Source organism: Taudactylus pleione, unplaced genomic scaffold, assembly GCF_031769625.1.
Source record: "Taudactylus pleione unplaced genomic scaffold, aTauple2 ptg000055l, whole genome shotgun sequence".
NCBI classification, from domain to species: Eukaryota; Metazoa; Chordata; class Amphibia; order Anura; family Myobatrachidae; genus Taudactylus; species Taudactylus pleione.
The window spans coordinates 6,536,251-6,559,637 of NW_028284457.1; the positions used below are offsets into that span (position 1 = coordinate 6,536,251).

General features: G+C 45.7%; 1 protein-coding gene across 1 annotated transcript in view; it reads left to right on the top strand.

Annotated features, from left to right (window-relative positions):
• LOC148535161 (hematopoietic prostaglandin D synthase-like) overlaps positions 1-23,387 on the top strand; it is a 105,836-nt gene that overhangs the window by 73,133 nt on the left and 9,316 nt on the right. The window contains exons 3-5 of the mRNA XM_088464466.1: positions 14,111-14,203; positions 17,380-17,480; positions 21,608-21,697. Of these exons, the coding sequence (XP_088320592.1) occupies positions 14,111-14,203; positions 17,380-17,480; positions 21,608-21,697 (284 nt within the window). The remainder of the gene's footprint in view (positions 1-14,110; positions 14,204-17,379; positions 17,481-21,607; positions 21,698-23,387) is intronic.

Genomic DNA, 23,387 nt, shown 5'->3' on the forward strand with positions numbered 1-23,387 from the left:
TCTGGCCTCTTTGGATTTATGTGATCCGTTCAGGTTCCTTACGGAAATCGGACTCCTTATTGGTGGTCTGAGATTTCTGGTTTTCACAGGAAAGGATGGCCGGCCTATAACCAAATGTTGACTTGGATGGCCTCGTAGGTCTTCCTCAGGGGCCTACCCATGGGTAGGCCTTCCTGTTGTTGATGCTTGTTTTTTCTTGGGCCATGTGACCCTCGTGTGCGGCTCGCTGTGGCGCCTCGGCTGTTTTGCCTTACTAGGTGGCCACGTGGTCTTCTGTCCACACCTTTTTAAGGTTCTAGGCATTGGTTTCCTTTGCCTCTCAGGATGCTTCCTTTTTGGCGACGGATTCTCCTCTCAGCACAGGAGCGTCCCCACCCTTGGTTGAACTGCTTTGGGACATCCCCAAGGTCAACCCTGTGGACCCCCTATGGACCCTGAAGTAGAAAACAAGAGATATGGTAAGAACTTACCTTTGTTATCTCTGTTTCTACGAAGTCCATAGGGTCCACAGGGCGCCCGCCCTGACGCACCTGGCTTCATATGGGCTGTGTGGCTGGTCACCGGTTTTCCGTCTCCCATTTCGGTGAGTATGGTTATTGAGTGTTCCAGTTTTCTCTCTCTTTTTCTCCTCTCCTCCGGCCTTTGGCTACTTACAAACTGAGGTGCCTCTGGCTTGGGGGTGGGGTTATAGGGAGAGTGGACCCAGTGCATCCTGGGAGCTAAAAGCTTTAACTGCGTGGTGCCCGGATTTGGTTCCCAACCTATACCCCAAGGTCAACCCTGTGGACCCTATGGACTTCGTAGAAACAGAGATAACAAAGGTAAGTTCTTACCATATCTCTTGTTATACACACACACTGACAGACACACAAACTGCAGTGACAAAGCCTATACACACACTCACTGACAAAGCCTAGACACACTGTGTGTATAGACTTTTAAGTGAAGTGTGTGTCTCTTTGTCAGTGTGTCTAGGCTTTGTCAGTGAGTGTGTGTGTATAGGCTTTGTCACTGTAGTTTGTGTGTCTGTCAGTGTGTGTGTGTATAGACTTTTAAGTGAAGTGTGTGTGTCTTTGTCACTGATACACACACTGATAAAGCCTAGACACACACACAGACACTGACAAAGCCTATACACACACACAGACTGACAAACCCTAGATACACACTGACCAAGACACACATTGACAATGCTAGACACACACACACTGACAAAGCCTATACACACCGACTGACAAACCCTAGACACACACACACACATACACACTGACAAAGCAGACGCATACTCACTGAAATACACACTGACACAAGCGCTGGCATGGCTAATTACAGATCACCTCTCCGCCGCCAACGGCTCCTCCAACATGTAATACATTACACCTACCTGTGGTGCAGGTCTGGGAGAGAACGCCGGTCACTGACTCACCCAGCAGGATCCGGTCTCTCAGCCTTCCACAATGCCAGGGCACCATGGGAGCTGCCCGGGAGGAGCTGCACGCTACAGCTGCAGCTTCCCCTACAGCCGGCTCAGCCAGCATCAGTAAGGGTCTTTACAAAAAAAAAAAATTTAAGCTGCGATGGAGTGGCGTGCATGTAATACATTACACCTACCTGTGGTGCGGGTCTGGGAGAGAACGCCAGTCACTGACTCACCCAGCAGGCTCCGGTCTCTCAGCCTTCCACAATGCCAGGGCACCATGGGAGCTGCCCGGGAGGAGCTGCACGCTACAGCTGCAGCTTCCCCTACAGCCAGCTCAGCCAGCATCAGTAAGGGTCTTTACAAAAAAAAAAATTTAAGCTGCGATGGAGTGGCGTGCAGGGGGGCTTTCTAGGTGCTCGGAACCCCCTCCTGCGTGCGCGTATGCCAAGGTAAGTATTGTCTAACATAATTCCACCCCCTAACCCTCCCTTAGGGGTGCCTAACCCTAACCTACCCCCCCAGTGCCTAACCCTAATCCTCCCTCTAAGTGCCTAAACCTAACCCCCCCTTCCCTGCCACCTAAACCTGTCCCCCGGGGGGGTGCCTAAGTCCCCCCGGGGATGCCCAACCCTAACCCTCCCTCCCCCTAGCCTAACCTCCCAGGGGGTGCCTAACCCTAAGTCCCCCCCGGGAACCCTAAACCTAACCCTCCCCCCACGCAGCTATCCACGCTCAGCGTCCCTTCGATCGGGATGCCATGCGCTGGTCTCCCGGCGTCGGTAAAATGACAGGCGTCTAGATTTAGACGCCTGTCATTTTAACCCTCGCCGGGATTAAGCAGTCTGGAAGCCAGCTGTCGGCATTAGGTCCGCTGGCTTCCCGACTGCATACCTCAGTACATGCTCATCAAGAATGAGCATTATAGATCGTTACAAACACCGGCCACATATCTAGGTCTTCTGTAAGAGGGGTGTGAGGTTTTTGTTCATACCCCTGTGTGTCAGAGTAAACCTTTGACCATAGGAATAATCCTACATGTGAACAACAAAAGGTCAGTACTGCAATTGTTGCAGCCTCACCTTCCTGGCAACCAATAAGTAAATTACTCCGCTTATCGTTTGGCAACAGGAAAACTAGAACAACTTTGTCAGTCTATTAAGCAATATTTGATTTAACTTAAATAGCCCCTACACCAGCTTCCTGTACTAATGCTTAAAATAGGAGACATGAAACTGAAGTAACCTCCATAATAATGCAATGTTTGTTGTAATACCATAATAAATGATAAACTGAACCTACACAACTTTTTCTTAAGAACCACACCCAATGGTATAATTTTAAGTTAGGAAGTGAAAGAGAACTAAGGGCCTGATTCAGACACGCTCGCAAGCGAGTCGATGTTGGCCCAGTGCGCATGCGCACGACGGAGCCGGCTCCGTCATGCTCATGCGCGAGACCCGGATAGCGATGGGCAAGTCGTCGCTCCGGGTCTTGTACCAAAGTGGGCGTGCTGTCGATGGTGAGTGACAGCACGCCCCCTTTGGTGGGCGTGCCGGGGGCGTGGCTGCCCAGACGGAGGCGTTCCCATGGGAACGCCTACCGTCTAGGGCTGGCCCCACTGACATCACAAGTGATGTCAGTGGGAGTGCTCTCGGCTCTGTTAGAGCCAAAAGCACTCCAGGGATTGCGGCAACGAGACCCTACCACAAGGGTCTCGTCGCAAGCCCGATGGTCTTGACCATCGCGACCATCTTCCTGGCCGCTCGCTATAGCTGTGGGTGGTCACCCACAGCTATACGAGCGGCCAGGAGGCCGCTCTAAAAATTAAGAATGACGGCCCTGAGTCAGAGCGAGCGCTCTGTCAGAGCTTCTGGCTCTGAATCAGGGCCTCAATGTGTTATCCATCCTACCCGATTCTTTCAATAGCATTGCACAAACCATATTACCAAACTAAGAAACACATAAAAAAATTTGAGTTTATCTGTAGTCAAAAGGAATAAAACAAAACAAATATAAATTATAAATTAGAGTTTGCTTATAAACATAGGATGTGCATACAGCTCAAGGCATCCATTCCTATAGGGTTTGTACAAAGAGCCTTCTCTCAGACACCACTGGCAATAGCAGTGTAATTATTTATGGTAGTCCTTGCCGCAGAGAAGATTTGTCTCTCCTACGAAAGCGTCCCCATGCAAAGTATGGAAAAGCTTCTATAACTAGGACTGCGGCAGCTCACCGATACTCCGCTGCCTCTACAATACTGGCTGGGAGTGGTAAGAGTTAGTATCACCTCCCTGGACCATTTTGAGGACATCTGCGAATGCATGGCCAAGCTGGTGCAATCAGATGGAGTATTGCAGTGTTACATGTACCTGTAATCATTAATACATAGGCTTCCCCATGCTTTGCAAGCCCTAACAGATCTATTTTCATAATGGAAGCCTTAAAAAAACAGGATTAAATAAAAATCAATAGCAATACATTTTTGCACTTTCTGTTAATGTTTTTTTTTTTTTACTTGTACAAAAGGCAACTACCCTACTTCAACATAATTGGTATTGTGCTTTTAATACCAAGACAAAACATACACAAATAAAATATTGAGTGCTGTTCCCGGTGTATTTAGCAATCAGTTGTACTTGCTCACAACAAGCCAGGAATTCACAGGAAATATCATGGTCTGAAACAGGAAAGGAAAGTTTAGTAAATGTTTCTGGTAACTATTGAGAAAACAAATTTGTAACAGGCTAAAATTGTGGGATCGCACAACTCCTATTTAACACACTTTACTAAGTGCATAAGCAGTCAGTATTTTCACTGCATGCAGGAAAAGAAAAAAATTTTTTGCATACAGTTTGTTCCAGGAGCAAATTTCTCCAATTTTGCTCTTTTCTTATTTTCTACTAACTCTGAATTAGGCCCAGATAGTCAATTCAAATGATAGGATCTAGTTTCTATAGCCCATGGTACCTTTTCCTGTGTACCAATTTTCAGGGCTAATGTGGAATGTAGCATAAAATGTTATGAGTAATAGAATAGAACAGGCGAACTAGAAATGCTTAGCTAATGAGTCCTGCAGACTGTCATGTAATGAGATGAGCAGTGTAAGGAGAACAAACAGGAAGTAACAGTCAGAATGTTGGAAGGTAAACTAGGGTAGTGCATACTTGCCTACCCTCCCGATTTGGTCAGGAGCCTCCCGAAAATCGGGTGCCGCTCCCGACCTTCCGGGAAGGCAGGCAATCCTCCCGGCTGCTGCCCACCCCTCCTATCAGCCCCGCAATTACCTCTGAATCCCCCGCAGTGGGAGCGACGACGCTATTCACACTGAATCGTGTCATTTTGGCCCCGCCCCCTGCTTCACAATGCCTATAATATGTTCATTGTGTGGCAGAGGCGGGGCCAAAATGACGCGATCATGTGGCTCTGCCCCTGCCCCACCCACAAATACTCACAGCCTGGCCGGCCCCGCCTTCTTGAGATGGCCACGCCCCCTGCCATGCCGATCTGGCTGCTCCCTCCCGGAAGGGGCAGCCAGAAAGCCAGCAAGCCTGGGGTAGTGCGACCCGTGCCATGGCACAGGGCAGGTGGCGCTGTTTGGGCCTGTCAATTTTCCTGTTTATTATCATTCTCAATTGTAGCTTCCTCTTCTTTTATCCCCAGAATCTCCTGGCTGCCCCAGAAGTACCCCTATCTCTTTCCTGGCCCTTCCCCATGAAGCCATGGCCCTCTTTCAGGTGCACTATCTTATGTCCCTATTTTAAAAAATGGGGGGGCGCCGCCAATGCTCTTTCTGGCACAGGGCACCAAAAAGTCTAGTTATTCTGGCACAGGGCACCAGAAAGTCTAGTTACGGCTCCGGTACTACGGTTAAAGTACCAAAGTGCAGATTAATATTTACCACTGTTACATAAAAATATAATGGATTTTGCCAACTCTTCTATTCATGCCACTCCTTTTTCAGATCTCCCCTATCATCTTGCTTTGAGTTGCGTATGCATGTAAAATATAATTTTTCTACAATATACATGCATGAACTCTTACCCAGATGCCAGTTATCATTTAGACAAAAATCTTTCTAACTCAGTATAGGAATAAACTGTGTTCATTTATATATCTGACTGTGAAGTCAGACATAGAAATTAACACAAAGCTACATACTTATATAATTATACTTTATAACTTCAAAAAAGTATCACACAAAGCTGCACATATTTTTAACTTGGGGGTAAAAAGTTGTGAAATGAGTTGATCCCCATATGTAGGTAATCTTGGATGCAACATGCAGAGGTTTGTTTCATTTTACGTAGAATTGACCATTGCATCTGGCAAGAAAACAAGTTGCTTCAGCTTAATTGTGTCTTCATTTAAATAAGATGATGGGAAACGAGAAGACATTATTGTATATTTGGTGGTCAACTGGGGATCATTGTATAGTTGTTGGCGCATACACTTTCACTATTTGTCTTTTTGAGGGTTTTTGACAGAACCTCTCGTTTGTCAGCTGCAAGTTTCTATACAGGGCAACTTCTGCTAAACAGCGCACCTCACTTTTTTTAATATCAACTGCTACATTATAACCTTAAACTTAGCATAGTATAGATAATTTAAATATTAATATAATATTGGGGGAGGGGTGCACCAGTGCTCTTTCTCACACATGGCACGCACCAGAATGTCTAGTTATGGCTCTGCCTTTTACACCACAGCTAAAACCCGGGTTTTTGGCAGGTTAACCCAGGTTGTTGCTAGGTGTAAAAGGGGCCAGGTTTGTATTTCCGAGTCGAGTGCGCCGGCAATCCAACATGGGTAGTTTGCAGGGTTTAACACGGGAACAACTTGTGAAACCCTGAAGTGTAAACTTGTAACCCAGGTTGTCCGATCTGGGTCCCGTTTGCAGTTTGTGATTTCCGGATCTTCCGACGCTTGGAGACCGGCCCAGCGATCGCACCCCCTGCACCCTCCATTTGCCGGGCGCCCGCTGAGATTGTGTTACCAGCAGGCGCCCGGCTCCTTCTCTTCTCACTTCCCTCCGGCGCCAGCCGGAGGATGGAGCTCACTCCTAAACTCCGGCTTCTGGGTCCCACAGTGCACTATGGGAGTGACGTCATGACCTCACTCCCATAGTTCCGAGGAGCGGGCGCCGGGGACGGACGGCAGCAGGCACTGGACCGGGGTTTAAGGTACGTATTGTTTATTTTTGTGTGTATGTCGGTGTGCAGCGGGGGGGACCTTACTCCTGGGGACATCATATGGGGCATTACAGGGGCCTTACTCCTGGGGACATCATATGGGGGCACTACAGGGGCATTACAGGAGCCTTACTACTTGGGGCATCATACGGGGGCACTACAGGAGCCTTACTACTGGGGGCACTACAGGGGCCTTACTGCTGTGGCACTATTTGGAGCACTACAACTGGGGGCACTACAGGGGCCTTACTACTGGTGGTACTATTGGGAGCACTACAACTGGGGGCACTACAGGGGCCCTTACTACTGGGGGCAGTTAAAGGGGAATAACTACTGGTGCACTGCAGGGAGCATTACTCCTGGGGGCACTACAAGGGCATTACAACTGGGGGCACTACAGGGGCCCTTACTACTGGTGGTACTATTGGGAGCACTACAACTGGGGGCACTACAGGGGCCCTTACTACTGGGGGCAGTTAAAGGGGAATAACTACTGGTGCACTGCAGGGAGCATTACTCCTGGGGGCACTACAAGGGCATTACAACTGGGGGCACTACAGGGGCCCTTACTACTGGTGGGACTGCAGGGGACATTACTACTGGGGGCATTACTTTTAGGGGCATTACTACAGGGGGCATTATTACTACTGGGGGCACTGTGTAACATTGCAGTGGGCATTGCATAGGGGGCACCATTACAGTGGCCATTTAGTGTTTTAGGTGAACTACTGTGGGCATTGTGTAAGACCTAAGTTAAGGGGGGCCCCAGAAATATCTGTGTAACGGGCCCCAAGATTTCTGTTGCCTGCCCTGGGCGCCACAGTTTAAAGGGGAGCTGTCCTGGGTCTGAAACGGTTTGGAAGCGTGTTTCAAATACCGGGTCAGACCCAAGAATTTAGTGTAAAAGTTGTATTTGTTTTGCAGGGCAGATCCAGGTGCAGTGTGAAAGGGGATAACCCAGGAATAACCCTGATCCAACGTGCAGTGTGAAAGGGGTTTAAGCAGCTGTGACATGGCTTGAAACTGTTCATTAATTCATTAACCCAGATCAGACCCGGGATTTATGTGTGAAAGGGGTATAACTGTAAGAAAGATACCACATTTTAATAAGCTACTTTAAATACTTGGAGGAATTTTGATTGAGCAAGTTGACCAGTCACAAGCTGCAGCCAGGAAATTGCAGCTTGTGAGTGACACACCCACTCTCTATTTTAAAATGGCTAGTGGAATTGATTAGCAAGTTTTACAGATCTGGAGGAGCACCAGAAGAGAGTGGCTGCAAGGAGCCAAACTCAGGGCCTTTGCTCGGGAATGGAGGAGGCTAGAAAATTGTAACATGATGGTGGTAGTGCAGGTTTTACACTTACAAATGTGCTCTTTGGAAATGGCTAAGAAAATGTAATCTGAACTTTAATTATTTCTAGTACACAAGCAGTAAGGTACTGTACAGAATAAAACTATAAAGCTAGTCTATATATTATATATATCACACTTCTAGGGGTAAATTTGCAAAGAATCGTGTCTGGCTGAGTTTTAAACACATTTTGCATCGCATGGACACAAATTCGTTTTTCTCAAACAATCTCACAAATTTACCAAGAATCGCGTTTGACTGAATTGTGTTTGCCGATGGTCTATGGAATCATGTTTGATAGTGTGTTACTTCAGTCATATTTGGACTGTAATGTGTAGACATGTCTGTGAGCTGCCTGTTTAGCAGAAGCACTGCACAGATCAGTGTGATCTGTGCAATGCTTCTGTGTGCTATGGGGTAAATAAAGTGTTAAAATTAAAAACAAAATGTTGTAGGATCCATCTCCCCCCAAAAAAGTATAACCAGCTCTGGACCTCTGAGCTCATTCTGGTACAGGAAAAACAGGGGAAAAACTGACATGGGGTTCCCCCTATTTTGATTTAACTCTTAAACCTGTAACCAGCACCATGCTGAACTAGCTAGGGTGGTAATGGTACAGCAGTGAGACACACAAAGTGGTGTTTCCCTGTCAAACCATTCTTCCAGGGCTGGTTGATCACCTGGGAGGGGACTCCATTTTTTGGGGGTCATGGTCCCCACTTTCTGAGGATTGCCAGACCTGAGCTGACCAGTTTAGGATTGGTTTGGCAGGGAGACCCCATGCTGTGTGTCTCCCTGCTGTGCAATTACCACCCCAGCTGGTTCAGGGGATTTTCCTGTACCAGAGGTCCGGGGCTGGTTATCATTTTGAATGGGGACCTCACACTGTTTTTTTATTTTAACACTTTATTTACCCTATAGGACACAGAAGCCTGCACAGATCACATTGATCTGTGCAGTGCTCCCACACAACATGCTGTTGAGGATGGGGTCTATTTTAAAGCTCTATTTTGTCCCGTGTCGTGTTTGCAGACACGATTTTTGGTAATGTGTATGTGAGTTAGTTCGATGGTGTATTGACTTCTATTTGTGTGTTCAGCAGTGTTTTGCAGATAGATTCATGTTTTAACTTTTTACACCCTTGTTTGCCTTTAGTACATCTCCATGTTTCAAAATCAGGGGAAACTCTCATGGGAATGCTAACTCGACAGACATTATTCTTATTCTTGTGCAATCTTTAGATTACTTTGTACTAAAATTGGCAGGAACATTGAACAAATAAAAGCAAACAAGTTGGGCAGGATAATACATACCTGCCGACTTTGTGGCTGCTCCTTCCGGGAGGGAGCAGCCAGATCGGCAGCAGGGGGGGGCGTGGCCGGGACAAGGGGAAGTGGTCAGGCGGGTGACAGGCACATATGGGTGTGGTGGGGGCGGGGCCATGCGATCGCGTCAGTTTGGACCCGCCCCCGCTAAACAAGGCCGATAATATAGGCATTGTGAAGCAGGGGGTGGGGCTAAAATGACAAGATCGCGTCACCGGACCCCCCTGCTGCGGGGGTTGCTAACGTAATTGCGGGGGGGATAGAAGGGGTGGGTGGCAGCCGGGGGGATTGCCTGCTTTCCCGGGAGGTCGGGAGCAGCACCCGATTTTAGGAAGGCTCCTGACCAAATCGGGAGGGTAGGCAAGTATGCGATGTTAATACATTTAATTTTTTATCATTTTATACCATGTGTGTCACATATTATGCACAGACACAAAGTAGCTTACAATGTTAATTTGCTTCTTGTAGGCTTTTATCGTTTGTTTTGTTTTTGTTCTCTTTTTTTTCCACCGAGACTTGAAGTCTTTGAATGTCTGGGAAAATGCTCTGTGGCAAGTGTTTTTCACAGGCTTGTCCGAATGTATTTTGTAAAGGGGAAAACATTAACTCAATTGTTGTTCTTATTGATAACTTTTATGTATAAAGTGCCAACTGTGAATCAATGCAGCAATAAAACAAGATAGGGCATTAATAAACACAATGGATCAGAAGGCCCTGCTTGCAAGCTTGCAGGGTGCTAAAAAAGGTTGACACTTACTGAAACTAATGAATACATCACACACTTATGAACTGAAAGTTAATACATATTCATAATGATATTGCTGCCAGAATCTACAGCGCATGCGCGGGTCTCCGGGAAAATGGCACCCGCGCCTACTTTCCCAGGGACATCTTTTCTGCGCATGCGCAGATCACTGGGGAAATGGCCGCCGCCATTTTCCCAGTGAGTGTTTGCTGCTCTACAGCGCTGGTCCGGTGCTGCTGAGCAGCACTTCGGGAATCGGCGGAGAGGTAAGTATAATTACCTATGGGTGCAGGGTGGGCCCCCCTGGACCCGGGGGCCCGTGTGCCCTGCACACCCTGCACCCATTATAGATACGCCCCTGGTACTGCGCATGCGTATGCATCGCAGTGCGCGAACTAGCTATTGCAATCAGGACTATGATCGCAGAGGCTACGCAGACCCTTCGGAGAGTGATTGACAGGAAGCACCATTTGTGGGTGGTGAAGGGGGGTGGTCGAGGAAACGTAGGCGTGCCAGTGCGTTCGCACGCCGTTGCAGGAACATGTATAAATTAGCCACTGCGATGCCATAATCAGTGTGAGGACTCATAGCGTGCGTGGTTGTTAGCAATTTCTGAGTAAGGTTAGGACTTGTGCAAGGGTGTGTGAGGCTGTGATGGTACTCGATTGTACCGATGGTTTTGCTATTCTGCTAAGTATTACGGATGTGTGTAAGGCAAAGTGGGCATCCTAATGTTGTGCTGAGTTAGCAAGCTAATCCACTGCAATCGCAATGCAATCACAGTTGAACTGCGTACGTACGCAATATTGAAATCCGTAGTGAATCAGGCCATTGTCAGGTCATAGTAATTATATGATGGCAGTTTTTCTGCCAGTCCATGCTGACTGATTATTGGAATTTGATTACTATTTTCAGATAACACATGCAGCAATTTGTGGGAAGCTTAGCTAGGTACACACTTTGATGACAGATCAGTCAGCAGAACTATCCGGCCGTCAGACCAGCCAATTGGCAAGCTATATACACTTACCAATTGGCCACTTAATGTGTCTGGGCTGATATCACAACTGGTTGGGAATTTAAATTTGCCTGCCCACTAGAGATATCAGTGTCGATGGTCCGCTGCAGCAAGTGTACAGGTGGTCGGCAGGTTGTCCGTACACACAGCCAGATGCACCAATATATATTTCAGATATATCGGCATCAGCTGTGCTGCAGGGCCTACCTGATATATCTGTGAACAACGTAGTTCACAGAAAAATATTGGGTGTACACAACCGCCGATGCACTCAGTGGCGGTTCTTGGTGCGGGCAAGCAGGGCTATTGCCCGGGGCGGTGCGGTCTGAGGGTGCGACCACAATGTCCCTGCAGGCGCCGTCTAAATAGACGGCACCGGCCCGTGCTTCCCCGTCCGTCATCTTATCCCATTCCCACAGCAGCTGTCACTCACTTGTTCCCTCCCACCTTGCTCCCAGAAGGCCGATGCAGCACCTCGTGGCATTCTGGGAGTCCAAGAATGCTATGCACGGCAGCCGCAGACGTCACTCAGCGCAGGAACAGAGAGGACCGCCGGGACGGACCGCCGAGAGAAGCGCGGGAGCAGCAGAGCAGCGCTTGGCATTGGGCGTAGCGTGGCGTGTGTGACTCCTGAGTCCTCACCCATTCCTCACACCAGGTCACCAGCTCACTCCCAGCCGGATTCAAGTGTCAGTCTAAGCCTTGTCCCAGCCCCAGCGGCAGGCAGTGTTGGGCGTGGTGGAGGTAAGTACATCCATGCGTTACTACAGTACTGTAACTATTTGCTCAGCCACTGCAGTCCCTGACTGACCACTGAGTTCTGCCCCTGCTAAGAGCGGTCTATGATTTTTTTTCCCCTACAGATATAAGCAATAGTGAGTGAGTGACAAAGACAGAAGATTTAAGACAGATGGGGGAAGGGGAGGAATGGACTTCATATACTGTATATCCATCAATAATTATATAGATAATTTAAAACACAATAACAATAATATGAATGTTTATACATGAATAATTTATGTATAAAAAAATAATCTTACTGTTGTGTTTTTTTTCTTTATCAGTGTGTTTGTTATTGTGTTTTATACATAGATTAAATATCTATTCTGATTTTTTAAAATTAACAGCATAATGTGCAAGGGGGTTAGAAAGAAAAAACAATGGAAGTGGTCCTGGTGGATACAGAAAAAAGTACACTTCTGTACTTGTTAGAATTTCATGAACATTGATGGTGTACAATATTGCTGCTGTGACGTGAAATATATAATACACAATGTATAAATGGGGGGGGGGGGTGCCAAAGTAAACTTTCGCCCTGAGCTCCATAAAGTCTAGAACTGGCCCTGGATGCACTAGCAATATATTGCTCGTCGATACAAGTGATATATCACCAAATGAGTACCAAACATTAGGCCAAACCTACATAACTGTCTATTGTACTCACAGCATGTGAAAACAGGGGCGACACTTACTAACTCTTATGCTGGCCATAGACTGCATGATAATGCCACCGACCAGTCGGCACTATGGATGGGAGGAGCAATGTCACGAGAAGCAACTCCGTAAACTGTAAGATATAGGGAGACAATCGCCTACAGTCGTGTAGATTGGATATTTTTGGTAACCAAACGATCCAGACTGTTTTCTCTGCCATTTTCAGAATCTGAACTATTATTGTTCCGGTCCATACGCTGAACAATAATTGTTCAAACCAGCCACTTGGTTGCAAAGTGTTTTGTCTATCTGAAAATGCTCAGGAGATTAAGCTCTAGCTGTAAGTGAAACAGAAGGAAGTTACCAAGCTCCTACTGTCATGACTCCACTTCCAACTTAAAGGGTGAAACTAAAGTCCCTTAGATTGAGATCATGCTTTATATTACAACACTACTATGTTCTAAATTAAAACGGAAGCAGAGATTTGAACTCCCTCCAGGAGGCTTAGAAAATCTAAGAACCCAGACTTATTAGCCACTTGTATGAAGCTTTTATGTAGTTCACCCACATGTATAAAAAATAAAAGTGAACCATGTGCAGTGGCTTAGTGCCACATGTAAGTGTTTCAATAGAAAACAGGAGAAATAGTAGGAACAGAAATCAACTGTTACATCTGTGTGTAGACTGGCGCACATCTACCATCCATGATTTGGATCGTTTGTGACATTACCAAGGTGCCCTCGCTATAGATATATAGATCAGAGACACTACCATATATAATAACTTAACTTGGCCTTGAGGTAGAGTGCATAACAAATGTTTCAATGATTCAATATATCAGAATTACTGTACAGTCTCAAGCATAGTAAATTGTCACAACATTTCCAGTATCAATAAAATAATCTTACCAACAAATTCAGAATATTACATGACATCAGTCTTGGATAATACAACACATCAAGCAGTGAAAAGTGAACCAGTGGAGAAGTTACCCATAGCAAACAATCAGCTTTGAAGTAGCATTTCTCAAGTACAGTCTATAAAATAATAGGTAGGAGCTGATTGGTTGTTATGGGCAACTTCTCCACTGGTCCACTTCTCCACACTTTTCACTGCTTGATAAATAGACCCTATATAAGGGTCTATTTATCAAGCAGTGAAAAGTGTGGAGAAGTGGACCACTGGAGAAGTTGCCCATAACAACCAATCAGCTCCTACCTATTATTTTATAGAGTGTACTTGAGAAATGCTACTTCAAAGCTGATTGGTTGCTATGGGCAACTTCTCCACTGGTTCACTTTTCACTGCTTGATAAATAGACCTGAATGAGAAACAATTGTCCTTTTCATGTATTCAGCCTAGCAGTCACTATCTACAGATAAATGATGTGAAAGGAATCCAACATCTAGGGGTTTATTTACTAAGCAGTGTTAGAAGACAGAGTGAAAAGTGATAAGGTACCAGCCAATCAGCTCCTAACTGCCATCTCACAGGCTGTGTTTGAAAAATGACAGTTGGAAGCTGATTGGCTGGCACCTTATCACTTTTCACTCTGTCTCCTAACACTGCTTAGTAAATAGACCCCCAAGTCTGCTAAGTGTTTGTTTTATTTTCTTCCACAGCCTACCCATTTGGAAAACTCCCAGTTTTAGAGATTGATGGGACCGTTTATTATCAAAGCCTTGCTATAGGCAGATACCTGGCCAAAAAAGCAGGTAATGTAAGATAAATATTATGATATATACATATTGTGATCATAGGATATATTTCAGTCATATATAGGGGGAGGGGTTAGCAAGAGTACCCCCACACATTTGTACAAGTTGGCTTCTAAGATGGTGATTATTGGCATATCTATAGTTGTACATCTTTTCAGGAGCATTTCGCTTTCTAAATTACCTACATTCTATTCCATTTACATTCAGTTGTTGCTTGAAATGTAACCTTGGAAGGATGAAGGACAGAACCAGTTATTGAGTCACAAGTAGCATAGTGTAAGGAAGTGGGAAGGTGACAAGAGTAGAGATTTGTGTACTTTAACATCTTTACTTATGCATTAAATAAATTGATGGGAAATATCCTACTAATGGAGAGCCATGGACCTGGAAGCGTTCATATACTTGTCACTAAGGAAAGTGATTAATTATTTAGATAGATGAAAGGTTACAAAGGGGTGCTTATGCTGAATAGCCTCGGCATGGAGTTCCCAGAGCTATTAATTTCTGCTTGCACTCTCCTTCAGTGCGAGCCACGATGCTGTTTTCTGGCTTAGCGCGGCGCTAACAGCCTTGCGGTCTGCACTTTAGTCGTAGAATGCCAGTTAATGTGACTAAACACCCAGCTTAAGGCACAGTGACTGGCATTCTCCGACTTAAGTGGTTCTATATCTAGTCGGTCTTAATGGTGCATACACACGGTCAGATTTTCCTTCAGATTTGTACAATAACGATTTAAAAAATTGTTCAATCATTCATATCTGAAAGAAAATCTGACGTGTCCCTGCAACGATGAACGATGTGCGTTCCCGTTTGTCAGATAACGATATCTGACATCTGATGTGTTTGCAGTCAGATTTTCATTCATTTTAATACTGTCAAAAATCGTTCGTAGTTCATGAAATCGTTGGTAAAATCGTTCATCGTTTATCGTTCGTAGCTCGTATGCACCATAACAGCGCAGCCAATTGAATAGCTCCAGGAACTACTCCCCGGGGGCTATTCTAAGTACATCATGCTGAATTGAACTGCCCTCAATGATGGACCTTATTTTGCTGTTTGGATGATTACTAGTGCACAAGAAAAAAAAAAATATATATATATATATATATATATATTGACAAAGGTCCATGCACAGGACCGAAACGTCGGATTTTGAAATGTTGTAACATTTTCATTGAGATGCAATAAAGAGATGTTTTTAAGAAGACTGGTGAGTGCTACCCCCCCCCCTTTTTTTCTACTTTTGCATGAAGAGGATTATTGTGATCCCATATGGGTGTGTCACCCCAGCAATTTATTATTGAAGACGAGAGTGTGGACCTATTTGGACTATATATATATTTATTATATGGTACACTATACCGGCACTCGTTGCAAAGAGCTAGCAAATACTTGCTGGGGTGCTCATCTTGGGGTGAAGTGCCCCTCCATATAAATGATTTCAGAAAAAAGCAGTTTTATTCCAACCTATTCAGAGCCTGATTCTGCTAGGATCGTAATTGCAAAGCTGCACGCAGGCAGCTTTGCAATTGCGATCCTTGCAGATATGGTTATGCAGCAGGAGGCATCACTCCTCCTGTGCATTACCTATCCGAGCTGCGTTATCCAATGCAGCATCGGATAATCTGCGTTAAATTGGCTGGCTGCGGTGATCCAAGGGGTCCCGCAGCCGGCCACCGCAGTTTAGAGGAAGAGGCCAAGAAAACTCCGTCAGCCGACTGAGATCCTGGCTTCTTCCCTCCCCCACAACGGTGGCGACACGCCTTCGTTTCGGGAAATGGAGGGCATCGCCGCCCCCTCCTTGCCCACAAACGGCACTGTCAATCACTGCCAGTCTGTGAGCATATTAGCAGGATCCATTCTGCACACTCGCAGAATGGGTCCTGCGCCTGCGCAGATTCCCGAACATCTGGAATCTGTGTTCAGCAGTGCACTAGCATGTACTGCTGAATCTGGCCCTCAGGGCAGATAAGCCTTTTTATCCAGCGGGGGACCCCTACTCATTTCACAGAGCCTTGTGCAGGTTCTTAAAATACAGGGTACCACTACACATTTTTTCCCTGTATTTTAAGAAGCAGGATAGGCTCAATAGAGCCCTGGGCTGGTTATGTTTGTGAGAAGGGGGGAGGGGGAGGGCACATCCATTTTTTTTATTACTGTTCACTTATTTTTACACACAGAAGCCTTCAATGATCTCACTGATCTGTGAAGGCTTCTGTATAACTCAGACCTTATAATGCTAGTCGCATTAAAAGGTCTGAGTTTACATAGGGGAAAACTCACCTGGACTCGCATAGGGCGGGATGTACTAAGGTTGCAGTGTACATTCCACCAGTCACTGCAACCTTACTAATCACATATGCGATTAGTATCGTAAAGGACAGCTCTTGCCATAAGAGCTGCCCTTTGCGAAGCAGCCGACGCCATGTGAGGGGGTCTCTGTGGGTCTCCGCCCCCTCTGTGCCCCGGGAACTTCCTGCTGGTGACCTGTGCAGGAAGTCCCGGGCTCCTCCTCCCTACACCTGGAAGAATATTAGGAGGAGAAGGAGGTGGAGGACCATGGGCCGGCGACCAGGAGACTAAGGTGAGTGGGGGCCAGTGCTGGGCGTCTGCGGGGCTGCAAGGCGTCAGGTGCTGGATGTGGTAAGAAGCCCATAGGCTTGTATTGGGTAATGCCAGGTATTTCTGGTGTTCCCCTCCGCACCGATAATAGGGCGGCCGGGGCTTAGTGCATACGAAAATGCGGTAAAAACCCTGAAAATTGGGTTTTTACAGCATTTTTCCTTTAGTACATCCTGCCCATAATGTAATAGCCTTAAACTCACAAGTTTGCAGGCTATTACATTTGGCGAGTTGTGAGACAAACTCGGACTTTTAAATATGCAAGAAGTTCCGAGTTTGTCTCACACAAAAAACTCGGACCCTATTACATCTCGCCCAACATTGGCAGAGGACTGGATTTCCTTTTTTAAGCTCTGGACCATTGTTTACACTACAGATTTGTTTTATGAAATAGGTTTAGCACCATATTGCAAGATTCGCATCAATGCTGTTGTGGGAAAGCATGTAAATCACAATGCCTTGCTTTAGTGATGAAGTGGTTCAACCATTTTTCTAGCTAGTTGTAATTCCATAACAATATTATTATTGTTTTGTTTTTTTATATTCCTTAGGTCTGACTGGAAAGTCTGACTTGGATAATCTTCGCATTGATGCCATAATGGACACCATAGATGACTTTGTGTCACTTTTTCCCTGGACTGGTGATGAAAAAGTATAGTTTCTCTACCAAGATTACTGAAATGCAGTTACATAGTTCTATATCAATTGCCATTAGGCCATCAGGTTACAGTCTGTTCTCTAATAAGGACTTGTTTATTTGTAGTGTATGCTCAAAGTGCAGGGATATGAAAATCCTGAATATTTCTAGTTCAGTATGTATAGTTAAATTATTTTTCTTTTATAGTATTACTGTATACAAAAAAATAAAATGGGATTCCCCCCCCAGGGATCTACCAGGAGGTGGTGGGTGCGGGAGTAATGTGTAAAATATAAAATTAATTTTGTGCTTTACAGTGGAACTACAGGTCCAAGCAAGTTTGCCCTGGCATGCAAGGCAGGGCCGTAGCTAGGGTAGTGCGGCCGGTGCCATCGCACATCGCACCGCAGGGCAGGGGACGCTGTTTGGGCCTGTCAAATTTCTGTTTATTATCATTCTTGCTTGTAGCTTCCTCTTATTTCATCCCCAACATCTCCTGGCCTCTCCTATCTCTTTCCTGGCCCTTCCCCGTGAAGCCATGGACCTTTTTTGGGTGCATTAAGACCCTTTGAAAAATGAGGGGGCGCCAATGCTCTTTCTGGCACAGGGCACCAGCCCTCCAAAATTACTACGTCTACTTTTCCAGACGGTGCCCTCACCTTAGAGTAAACATTATCCTTGACGATTATTGTCACCTTATCCACTACAAATCTCGCCTAGGTACCATAAAAAAACACCTTGTCCAAAGCTCACGGAAATGCATTAGTGTCTATACAGTACAGCGCTACCTGAATGACAGTTCCCACGTGGTTCTCTGCACTATAGCACTGATTGGCTAAGAGTCAGACTGCTCTCTCAGCCAATCAGTGGGTGGTTTCAGCACAATAACCAGAACAATATTAATTCTATGTTTTACACAATCCCCACACCCAACAAATCCAGAGGTGTGGGGTAGAGTGCTGGGCTTTGACTGGTAGATCCTCTGGACCCCACACTGGTTTTTCCCTTGGTTTTCAATTACCAGACCTGACTCAGAGGTCCAGGGCTGGTTACGCTGGGGAGCTTCCTCACATTTTTTAATTACACTTTTAAACACCAAAGCCTGCAAAGATCACACTGATCTGCAAACACGCTGCTCACAGGCAGGTCTATTTATTTTGTGCATTGTGCTGTGATTTTCATTGTGTTTGACAGCACGATTCTTAGTAAATCCGTGATTTGTATTTGAGTCAGTGCTAATGATACGATGTTTGGTACAGTGGTGTATTGTGCTTTATTGGTGTGTTAAGTCAGGTTTCACCTGTGAGTTGCAGTCGATTTGGGCTTTAGTAATATCTAATTTTCAAAATGACCCCCAAACAGCATTCTTAGTAAATGTACCCCCTTGTCTTAAAAGGCTTGGCTTGTTTTGTTGATGGTTATAGTGTAGTGTTCCCTCTAGGTCCGGCGCAGGGCAGGGTGCCTGACCTTAGAAAGGGCACACAAGAGTTTGCCAAAGGGGCACGTGCTCCCAAAAAGGGGGCATGACCATGAGAAAAGAGGGCATGTCTTTAAGACACGCCCCCTTTTCATTACTCTTGGGGGCGTGCCTGGCACTTATCGACATGCCGGACTGCCCCCAAGCTCTCCCCTCTATGTGAATAGATGCGTGCGCCTGTGCACTGCATCTATTCACAGACGGTGATCGTTGCACCACAATTTTTCCCACCCAAGGGACACTGTGGCCCACTGGTGAGAATGGCACCCAGCATGTTGTTTTAGCTGTGCACCTCCAAAAGGGCAGAGTGCATTCTGCCCTTTTGAAATCGGGCAGGGCACAATGCCCCACTAAAACAGCCTAGCGGGAAGTCTAATAGTGTGTGCCAAAGGTTAGTGCAGTATCCTTTTCAGAGAAGCTATAGTAGGTGCAGGGATTGTGGCTCTCCCCTGCACCCAGTTGCACTGCTAGCAGGTTGGTGCTCACCTCTTGAGCCTGTGGGGCGGCTTTAAATTTCTTAGCAGTGTGTTGTACTGGCTGGCTCCATCTCTCCTCTCTGGTACTGGTACCTCTCTGTGCTGAGCCCTGGGGCATCCCCAGACCATGGCAACGCCTCCTACCAGCATCAGTGAGGAGAGACGGAGACGGCCAGGACAGCACACGGAGCTCAAGAGATAATAATAATTTTATTTATATAGCGCTTTTCTCCCGTAGGACTCAAAGTCGCTTTACAGACATCAGAAAACATGGTACATTGTACAAGGATTTGGTGCTGCAAAAAATAGAAAACCACACAGAGATAATTAAAATCAACTGAAACCTAGAGAGCACAATAAGCATATTGCAGAGTTGGTGCAGACATTTTGGGAATTAACTTCCATGGGCTATATATTCCACCCACAAAAGGTACCAAATGACCATTTTGGGTGCACTACATAGAATTACCCTGGATGAAATAGGTTACGCCTAGAAGAGATAACACAAAATGGGTGTGGTTGCAGCGTCCTGACGCTAGGAGTAGAGTACCACCACAATAGTCAGGTCCAGGGCCGTAACTAGAGTAGTGCAACCTGTACCACTGCACAGGGCAAGGGGGCGCTGTTTGAGCCTTTCAATTTTCTGTTTATAATCATGTAGATTCCTCTTATTTTATTCCCAGCATCTCCTGGCCTCCCCATCTTTTCCCTGGCCCTTCCCCATGAGGCCATGCCCCTTTTTCAGGTACGTTTTGTGCCAATTTGTAAAATAGGGGGGCGCCAATGCTCTTTCTGGCACAGGGCAATAGTCTAGTTACGGCTCTGGTCAGGTCCATGTATTTTTCATCCCGTCCAAAAGTGTACCAGGTGAGGCAGCCATGGTGGGCGCACTACGAAGGTTGCACTGTGGAAGATAAGCCATACAAGAACCCAAGGCATATATGGGAAAACTGACACATGTGTGGCAGTATGATATACCCTGTGTGAATAGATCCACCTGAAGTATATCCTGCCCATGAAGGATGCACTTCAGTGGATGTATACCACACCAGTATATCATACAGTGGGGTGGAAGTACATTTTACAAAGAAACATTTGAGATATGAAATGCACTGAATTAATAGAAGAACCATCCGAGGCAGCCATCTGCGGCGCACTGCGTAGGTTACATCTGGCAGGGTGTGCAAGTAGCGGAAGTATAACGTCCAGGTGGAGAAAAAAAAAATGGTGACCGCATTCTAAGTTAAAAACCATGTTAAACTTAATCAGAAATTAAAAACTTATAGAGTGATCTGCAAAAAGCCACAGCGTCTCCTTTGCTTGAGTGTGTGATCTTGTCGCATCCAGCGGGTTGTGGAGCTCGATTTGGCTGCAGCATAAGGCAGCAACCGAACACAGTCTCAGGGGAGTGTAAATGAAGGTGGAGTGGCAGCATTGCTGTGCTGCTGAGTTTGGGAAATGGTTTCATTTTTGGTTAGAAAGTAGGTAAAAGTCCAAATCCAGTTCTAGTTCCAACTCCGGTTCTAACTCCATGCTTCAGATGACTTGCTTAAGATGCAGGCCAAGCCTGTGTGTACAGGCTTTAAAATGAGTCCCTTTTGCAGGAGAAGCTAGGTCATCTGGTACAGTGGGAGGGAATGTTTGAGCAGTTTGTTCAACAAGCTAATTAATGGTGGGGGAAGATGCGGCCTCACAGTTGTAAAACAAACTTTCAATACAGATTATTCCTACAGTGAAATGCATCAGATAGGGAAGATGGCATTAGTTTACCTGGAAAGAGATGAAAGATGGTATTAATACTCAACTCCGGATCTAACTCCATGCTTCAGATGACATGCTTAAGACGCAGGCTATAGTGGCAGGCCAAGCTCCTCGTCTGCTCTTCACGGTGCAGGGCATGCATAAGGGTGGGGGGGGGGGGGGATTTTGCTATGGGGTTCCCATTGGTCTAGCTATGCCCCTGGCTCTAATAATTAGAATATTTACTAAGTGGCTTTTCAATTAAAATTGATGGGTTTATTGGCTACATAAATACACACCTATTTTTTCTTTTTTCCTCTAAAAAACACTTAATTTATTTTATATATAGCTAATTGTGAGCTATATGGGGAATTTATTAAGCATACATTTTAAATAGGTATAATTTTACTAATCTTAAATATATTTTTTTATCTTCTCTTTTTTACTAGGTAATAAAAGAGTACATGGATAAAACAGCCCAACCTGTCCTGTCTGGTTTAGAGAGAGAATTGGGAGATAAATGGTTTGCTGGTGACTATGTAAGTTTACAGTAAATTGTATGTGTTGGCTAGTAAAAATATATTTCTTTCTTTTGCTCTTTACATGTGACAATTTTTATAATTTTTTTTTTTTTAGCGTATTTTAACCCGAAACTACATTTTGTGTTTTGGGTGGAAATATCACGAAAGTTGCAATATGTTGACAAATGTTACAAAGAAAAAAAGTTTAGTTGCTCTACCCATTTTATTTTTAAAATTAGAGTTATGGTAGACTTACCTAGATAACCACTTAAAGGTCCATAGGGTCCACAGGGATACCATGGGGATATTATGGTTGGAGAGATTCAGGCACCAAACAGTTACAGCTTCAGCTCCCAGGATGCCTCGGGTCCTCCTCCAAATATACCCCACCCCTAGCCATAGGCCTTCAGTTTAGTTAACAAGCCTTAAGGCAGGAGAAAGAAAGAGAAGGAAGAGCAATCGGACACCAGAAACACTCGTACACAAGATGAGGGATGTGCCTTGACAAGTACTTTGTATACTGCTCGCAGTTCCAGAATGTTTATTGGCAGATGACTTTCCTGATTTGTCCATCTTCCCTGAAAGGTTTGATGACCTGTCACTGCTCCCCATCTGTGAAGATTGGCATCTGGATTCCAAATTGGGTGCTTCTCACCACAAAGGAGGGATGAACCTCTGGAGTAAGAAGGATCCTCTGGGACCTTATTAGATGATACTGACTGTTCCACTTGGAGAAAATCAATTTTTGCAGAGGCCTGGATTGGAACTGAGCATTCCCCACCAAGTCAAAGGTGGATACCATTGATCTCAGGATCTGCATTGCTAACAGAATGGATACCCTTCCCATTTGTAGCAGCTTGCGTATTCGCAATGATAGGGCCACAATTTTGTCCTCCGGCAGAAACACCATCTGTGCCCGAGAATCCAGAAGAGCTCCCAGATGTACCATCTGCTGTTTTGGAGAAAGTGATGATTTGATGATCCAGCCGTGCTTTTGTAAGCAGGCTATGGTCAGTTGAAGATGGTTTTGTAAAACAACCAGAATCTGTGCCAATATCAGAAGGTCGTCCAGATATGGCAGAATTCTGACTCCCTGACGCCTGAGATAGGCCGTCATGAAACCATTATTATGGAATACCCGGGGGGCCGTAGATAGGCCAAAAGGTAGTGCCTAAAATTCGTTATGTTGCGGAAGGACAGCAAACTGTAAAAATTGCTGGTGGGATGGTATAATAGGAACATGCAGATATGCATCCTGAATGTCCAGGGAAACCATGTAATCCTCCGGCTCCCTTGGCAAAATAATTGATCGGAGAGTTTCCATACAAAACTTTGGTACATAGATTAACCTGTTGAGGCTTTTAGATTTAGTAGAGGGCAATAAGCCCCATTTGGTTTCTGAAACAGAAATAGTTTGGAAAAATAACCCCTCCCCTGTTGCGACACAGGAACCGGGATTATTACCGCCGCCTGCAGTAGTGAGTGAATTGCTTCCTGAAGGGCCAAAGCCTTGACCACATCTGATGGAGGATCTGTGCAAAAAAACTTCTGGGGAGGATGCCTCCTGAAGGTGAGGGCATACCCCGGAGAGACCACTTCTCGGACCCAGGCATCTGTTGTTGTTTGACGCCAACAATCCTCAAACTAAAGAAGTCTGCCTCCCACCCTGGGATCCCCCAGGAGGAGGCCAGCCCCATGAGGGCAGGGA